Here is an 8,582-nt window from a genome sequence, read left to right on the forward strand (position 1 = left end):
CGCGGGCGAGACGCACAAGCAAGTGGTAGCGCGCATCAAGGAGCGAGGCGACGACGCCGAGCTGCTGGTAGTGGCGCCCGCGCCCGGGGAGCCCGTCCCCGACCTGGACGCGCCAGAGCGGCCCGTCAACAACACCGCGGCCTCCTCGAACGACTCCACACCCACTACCGGTTCGACCGGCTCGGACAGGACCGATGGAGCATCCCCGGAGCCACCCCGTCTCAACCTGCAGATGACGGCAGCGGAGATGCGCGCTTACTTAGCGGCTAAAAAGAAAGTAGACCCAAAAAAGGTGCCAATGGATCTCAAATCCAAGTTCGATATCGTTAAGAAGTTGTGAGGTGCCGTGTAGTGTGTGCGTGATGCGAGCTCGCGTGTCGATTAAACGCCCTGTTGTACATAATGGAGGCGCTGTTGCCTATGCGCAGGTGCAATGCGGTGTTGCCAGCCCGCGCCGTGACATCAGTACTCTACCGTGTCATGTTTGATTTGTGATCGTATCCCTGTACAATTTTTTGTATCATAATATTACCGAAAGAATGTAACATATCGTGCCTATAAAATTGCCATTGAAGTTGTACATAGGTACTTAAGGAATTTAATGGAATATTTTTTATTTATGTGCGTAACAGATTTAAATTTTATTGATTGATTATTATCTAATTGTTTTAGTTAGATTAATGTTTAATTAAGTGCAATTATTGTTGAGTGATATAATAAACAAGTTGAAAAATAGTTAATTTTTTTTGTATTTTTGCACTTGACAACTCTACGTCTTTTTGCGTAACCTAAAACATTGCGCATCGTAAGAATGCGTGCATTCTCAGAACACATAAAACCTACTCTATAGTTTTATTGTTTCTGCCATGACCAGTGTTATCTCAGTCTGGCATAAAAGCGATAAAACGCAAAATGAATAACAGGATATGTAGTGATTTCTATACAGATAATCGATGCTCGATAATAAATTAAGTATTGTTGGCTGGAACTTTAATTAATTCCAATAAATGAGTAAACTGTTAGTTAATGTACAATAGGTACATTAACTAACAGTTTAATTTCTAGATTGTTCAAACTTGTTTTTTAGTGATGATTTTGTTGTGGAGTATAAAAAGTAAGGTTACGTTGAAACAAGGTTATTTCGTTTATAAAAGGTATTTTGTTGTGTTCATTGAATCATAAGATATACCAGATTGAACATGATTAATACATTACTAATTTATTCCATATGGAATTCACGCAATTAAATTATAGTAATCTATACTAATAGTATAAAACTGAAGAGTTTGTTTGTTTGGTCGCACCAATCTCAGGAGCTACTGGTCCGATTTGATATATTATTTCAGCGTTAGGTAGAAAAATATATTTCTGTGTTATTGAGGAAGGCTGTATATGTACCACGGGCGAAGCCGGGGCGGACCGCTAGTACATTATAATTAGTATTATATTATTAGCATTATTTTTAAGTGTTACAATTAACGATTATAAATTACTAGCTGCGCCCCACGGTTTCACCTGCGAAAGTCCGTATCCCGTAGGAATATCGGGGTAAAAAGATGCCTATATTTTATTCCAGTTGTCCAGCTGTCTACGTATCAAATTTCATTGCAATAGGTTCAGTAGTATTTGCGGGAAAGAGCAACAGACACACACACATATCCTTATAAACTTTAGCATTTATAATATTAATAGGATTTGATTATATATTATTAAATGGAAGAACATCAGTTATTAGTTATAAATCTTATCTCATTTGTAAATTGTTAAAAGGAAGGAAAATCAAGAAATACACAAACCTCTAAATGGAATGAAACATCGTATTTATGAAAATATTCACAGATTTTCCTCATCTTTAGTGAATTAATGTGGAATTAAAGGGAATTATGCTTTAAGTTATGTCTGTGTGATACCGCGAAATAATTAAAATAATTTACTAATTTAATTTGTATTATGACGTAATAAGCACATCAATTAAGTAGGTACGAAATTAATCGTTGCTCGATGGGATAGTTATAAGAATAATTACATCTCTATTTATTATTCTTTTTCATTTATTACGGTTATTTTTCTTTTTCATTTTTCTAAAGCACACTTCCACATACATAGTCATCCAGCTCCATTTTAAGAACCGATCTATTAACACATATTTATAATTTAAATATTTTGTAAGCGACTGCATTAAATTCGATACGGACCGACTTATTTTGAGTTATGTACACTTATAAAGGATCGATGACAGTACAATAATTTCATGAGATTGTCTTATTATCCGGATTAGGATCGCAACGATTATGTAATCTTACGTATACTCTGTATTATATAGCTAGTGAGAAACATTAGTTGATTCATGCATGAAAATCGGTACACCCAGTCGAAAGTTCTGCTGTAACAAACATAAAAATATAGCAGAATTAAGAACTCCTTTTTATGAAATCTGTTGTAAATAAAATTTATAGCACTGAATCTCTTAAAAACTTCTTAAATATTTCTTCTTCTTGACTTCCATCGTAAGACTTCTAGATGTGTTAAAAGCACACATCCACATGCATAGTCATCCAGCACCATTTTAAGAACCAATCACATATAATTCAATTTTTTTTTTCACACAATGGACAATTATGTTGCCAGATCCAATAAAGACCTGAAAGGAAAATTACTCATTGAAGGCAATAAAAATCCTAGTTTATCAATGACTCATAGTTTGTATTTCGTGACAGAGTTCTAGCTGCTTTTTAGATAAGTAGGTAAATTTATATCATCATAGGTGACTTATGTGTTAAACGGAAATGTATGGACGTATTTAAGATGTCTCATTACATTACTATAATTATACATGTAATCTTATTGAAGTTTAAGATTTTACTTGGGGATTATGTTTCTGATGGCCTATATTATCATTATCATATTTGATCAATATTTTCATAGACCAGAATCTGTATTATATACATTTTAATTGATTTTAATGGACATATTTTTTTTCTTTTCTTTCACAGCTAGGACAAGGGAATTTTCTCTAAAGAGTAGAGGAGAATCCTTCAACGAATATCCATCTTACAATATTTTTCTTAATATTTGTTTCATTTGAAAATGGATACGATAATCATATTCTAAATATATCACACTAATATTATAAATGTGAAACTTTGTTTGGATGTTTGTCCGTGTATCACGCTGAAACTACTGAACGGACTTTGATGAAATCACACTAATATTACAAATGTGAAAGTTTGTGTGTTTGGATGTTTGTCCGTCAATCAATCTGAAACTACTAAACGGATTTTATGTAAATTTGGTTTACAGGGTACGAGTTGGCTTGGGTGATAGGATACTTTTGCTCCGGATTAAATCTCCCTTGGGATAAAACAGGAATCTTGACATCCGGGCGGAGCCGGGACGAGCGTCTAGTTAAACATAATGGTGACTGGCTGACTATTCTATCAATGCATAGACAAAACTAATGGACCTATCGGGCTGGAATTTAGCATGCAGATAGTGCACACTAAAGAGTTTTTGAATTGATGTAAGATAACAAAGTAGTTTGATGAATTCACCCACATATACTCAAGTTTCTATCAGGGAAATTCATTTAAACACGCTGGCGAAGCTGCGGGCAAGAGATAGTTATGTATAAAAGGTATCGAGATAATATCTTTTAACTCGGGCATAGGTACATACGAATACATCGAGTACGTGCGAAAGTAACTATGTATGTTTGTTACGCTTTCACGGCCAAACTAGCGAACCGAACGTTTTGAAATTTGGTAGTTTAATAGTTGATAGTTCTAGAAGTTATAAGATTATGTCAAATAAAAAGGGTTGAAGAATGATCGGTCGGTTATAAACGTGTGTGTAAGAAATATCGAAGAAATCGTAGGATAACTACAGATCCGGACGTATACTAAACCAGCTACCGTGGTCCTTTCAATAACTCACGGCTCCTTCCCCGGGGGTCATGGGTGTCTATGTAAGATTTCCCAAAAAAAAAAGACGTAATGACTTAATGTTATGTAGTTTTCATATTATTTATTTTATTATAACTACAAAACATATTTATTACTAAGCCAATCTTTTATGACAATATCATAGTTTTGAAATTAATCTTATATATAAAAATCAATTGCTGTACGTTAGTCTCGCTAAAACTCGAGAATGGCTGGTCTGATTTTTCTAATCATTGTTTTGGTGCATTCTGAATAGTCTAGGAAAGGTTTAAAAGGTAAGAACAATACGGAAGCGGGCGAAGCCGCGAGCGGGAAGCTAGTTAGTATTATAAAAATATGTAGTTGCTTAACTAAATTGTGATAATGACGAAGTGTAGTGTATACTTCAAATAAAATATTATAATTTCAGTATAGTTTTATAACACATGGGACATCATGTTACGCATAGAAAACAATCAACAAAATAAATTAAATAATCATTTTTAACAGAAAAACTAAACACCTTCAAATCGTCAGAACGAGAACAAATTTAAATGGGACTACATGACCATGGTTTTTGAATACCATAATTCATCAAAATCGGTTTACCCAATGAAAAGTTATGGGCGACAAACACAAAAAATACAGTCTATTTGAGAACCTTTTTGGGAACTAAGGTTTTAAATAAAAATGAATAAAAGGAAAAAGCAAAAGAATATTCAACATACACTGTATTCATATTAACTTATCTAACTAAACCACTCAGATATTTAGATAATCCCAATTTTATCTGCTCTAGTCCTCTGATATGGGCTTTACTGTGATAGATATTGGCTTTATTAATTAATAATCTAGTTCTAAAATAGTTCTAAAGTTTTATATTTTCTAGAATTTTCTACAGTTGACGATGACACGACGCTTGGGTACTTTTTTTAAATTTTCATCCGAAGTTCTCAAAAAACGAAGAAGGTTCTCAATTCGACTGTATTTTCATAATAATTCCCAGATTTGTAATTGATGCAATTTTTAATTTAAACACAAAATAATAATGCCCGCCTGTGTTCGCATTATGCTTGTTACCTTTAGCCCGGGTTAACTGGCAGAGATAACTTCTAAGGCCGCCCGACTAAGTGTACAATAGTACAACAGTACAATAGTAGTTTTAAAGAAGAAATATTTCCTTTAAAACCATGTTATTTTTTAAGTTTCCATAGTTGTGCATTTTCTTTTTGAAGAGTTAATAAAAGTAAATAGATAATTTGTTCTATTCCAAATAAACCAATATAAAAAATCTTCTATGTATTGCACTCAAAAATAGTAAGGGAAAAAATCTACTATGAACTTAAGTAATTTGTAACCAACATAGCATAATTAATAATAATAATACGGGCTCGTTTTCCGCAACTCGACGTCAAGCGCCTATTTTGCGTGAAAGAAAAGGAGGGGGTAGCCAGTCAAAGCTGGAACCATCCCAGCTCCTCCATGAAGCTAAGCAGCTTGTGAGGGCTGCTGAAAACCTCAGGGAGGGACCTAGGACAACCCAAATGCCTTGCCCTGTACTCCGCAACCGCCGTGCATTCCATGATCACGTGGGCTGCCGTTTCTTCAGTCGTCATGCACGCTCTACATAACGGACTGTCAGTAATCCCTAAGTTAAAGAGATGCTTGTTAAAGGGACCATGACCTGTAAGGGCCCCTGTAATTGTACGTAATTGTAATTTTCGCAGGTTTAAAAGTCGTCTAGCAAGTCTAGAATCTACGAATGGTAGGGCTTCTCGTGCCTGCTTGCAGTCAGATCTGCTCATCCATTCATCTGTGCGTTGTTAGTGAGCTGGATAATCGAAGACCGGATCCAGCTTGAAGGTATCGGAACAATAGGAAGCAGTCCCATGACCGATGTATCGGATGCTCTCCTGGCTAAGATATCAGCAGCATCGTTACCACGTGAGCTGCTGTGTCCTTTGATCCACTGCAATGTTATGGAATTCCCCATTTCACATACTCTGGACAGAGCTGAGTGACATTCTAGGATTATTCCTGAAGAGATTTCATGGCTTTTGATAGCCATGAGTGCTGCCTTACTATCCGACAAAATCTTAATCGAATAGTTTGTTACATTTCTAGTAATTATTGCCATAGCTGCTAGGAAGATTCCTAGGCATTCTGCCTGGAAAACCGTGTTATGGGGTCCGAGAGAGTGCGAGACGTGGATATTTAAGTCCTCAGAGAAGACCCCAGCACCCGTACCATCCTTTGTTTTGGACCCGTCCGTGAAGACTAATAAGTCTCCAACGTTGTTAGACTCCATAGCATAATTATTTACAACAACAATCCTTAAATCGTCAGGACTAAACCAAATTTAAATACGACCACACTGGAGGTACCGGTTCAAATAAAAAAAAACTCAAAAAAAAATCGAACACACAATCGTGATAATAAACCCAACAAGCATCGATTCGACAACCTCCTTTTTTAAGTCGGTTAAAAATGAAGAACCAACACTCGCTCATTAAATTCCGTCCTCGTCAGCATGGCTTAATAATTCAACTAATTACTTGTACATTGTTTGCCGATTATCAAGCGTCTTCCTACGCAGGCGTGGGAAGCTGGCGTGAGTCAGTGGCCTTGTCACGATCGAGATATGTGTCTGTACATCACACTTTGTGTTTATCTGTGTTTACAGAGATTATATATAAATGCAATATAGAGTTGTAGACTACGTCAAACTCGACTAGGGAGCTGGTTGATCACCTGATGGTAAGTGACCACAACTGCCTATAAAAATTTGTCGAAACTTAACGCCTCTGCAAATGGATGGTCGTTTTATTTCCATTTTAGTTTATACAACCCTTTTTAATTCCTGTTGTTCTTCAGGTAAATTTTATAATTTTAAACATATTTTACAACTAGCTGCACCCCGCGGTTTCACCCGCGTAAGTCCGTATCCCGTAGGAATATCGGGATACAAAGTTGCCTATGTGTTATTCCACTTCTCCAGCTGTCTACGTACCAAATTTTATTGCAATCGGTTTAGTAGTTTTTGCGTGAAAGAGCAACACACACATCCTCACAAACTTTCGCATTTATATTATTAGTAGGATAGGATTGGTACTTGGAAAATAAGTTAATATAATGCTGAAATCATTGAATACTACGTAAGTTTTTAAGTACGGATAGCTAAGTCCATGTGTGATAGAAGCTTACTATAAATGCTAGTTGCGACAAAACCTGTATCAGGTATTTTTACTTACATAACCATGGCTATCTTGGAAAAACCTGTTGACTTAAATCGTCACATAGCTTGATGTATGTAAATTAACTATTTGGTTATGAAATATAAAACGTTATTTGATTGTTGGATCGAGACGATCATACAATACATACAATTGCATATTTTAATTATATCGGCACAATCAATGAGAGAACCTTATTCAGTCGACTTCATAAACAAAGGTTTTATGATTTTTCTGACTCTTTTTTATTTGAAAGCTGGTGCCTGCCATGTGGTCCTTTAAATTTCGTCTAGTTCTGGCAATTTGAAGGTTAGGTATATAGATAATAATTATTTTATGTCTAAATATGCTCATTCATACTTTAAATCATGTTAATAATTACAATCTGCTTGTCTTTTAAACAATGTTGGCACTAAGATTATAAAAAATACAAATATATATGTGTTGGGAGTTAGGTTATAAATAGTGTATGATTATAATTGATAGTAATATTTATAAATTACGTTAATTGTATATATCTAACGATTAGTCAAACTAAGAATTTTACAGCTAAAAATTAATTGATTGTCAATAAATCGCTTAATATTATCATAATAATTATATAAAATTATATTAATCGTGTAACTCGCAATGTTGTCAGTATAAAAAACCTATTGTAAGTTGTCATTCGACCTCGGTCTCCCCTCTGACCTCAAAGCCATTCGAGCGATGTAGCCGCGCTAACGTTTTTTGAATAATTGACTTATAAAAGTTATAATAATCATTATTGCATATTCTAGTACTAAATTTTTAATAAACGTACAAATTCTGATTATACAATTGAACATTTAGATGCATTTAGGTTTTATAACGACTATTATAATTAATTCAGTATTCAATAATTTCATTAATATATAAATATATCATTAATGTATGAATAAGGTGATGAGTTTTAATGTTTTATCGTATGTTATGTCTCTCCGTATTTAGTATTTTACCATTTATTTAGTTTATTTCGATATATCGATAAGAGTTTGTTTGTCTGAATGCGTTTATCTCAGAAACTTCTGGACAGAATTCAAAATTCTTTCCCTGAATTCTACGGAATAGACTATACATGTATGACGGGGGAAACCGGGGCGGTAAGGTAGTTCTTATTATGACTTGTTGGTAGATTTTACTAATGCGTAACCTACATAGCATATGAATAATCATGAAAGATATTAAAATACTATTAAAATTCTGTTATCATAATTAAAATTGTGAAATAATATGAGGATTAGTTAATGGTAATTATTCGAATACGTACCATGGTTATTAGATATTGATTTATTTATTTATTTAACGCTTCAAGAAGATTGTACATGGAAGGAAACTTAAAATTAATAATAATAATAATGATTATTATATAATAAAGTAGCAGAAGGGGTACAATTTGTTTGGCGGCCTT

The 8,582-nt window shown here is 34.5% G+C and overlaps 1 protein-coding gene across 1 annotated transcript; it reads left to right on the forward strand.

Moving 5' to 3' along the window:
- Window position 1: 1 nt before the first annotated feature.
- Window positions 2-537, forward strand: LOC119837705 (the record flags this gene model as incomplete). The annotated part of the gene is made up of 1 exon (XM_038363436.1): window positions 2-537. A coding segment is annotated over one exon (339 nt), but the record flags the coding sequence as incomplete, so codon positions are not given.
- Window positions 538-8,582: the final 8,045 nt, after the last annotated feature.

This window comes from Zerene cesonia, chromosome 28 (assembly GCF_012273895.1).
Source record: "Zerene cesonia ecotype Mississippi chromosome 28, Zerene_cesonia_1.1, whole genome shotgun sequence".
NCBI lineage: Eukaryota > Metazoa > Arthropoda > Insecta > Lepidoptera > Pieridae > Zerene > Zerene cesonia.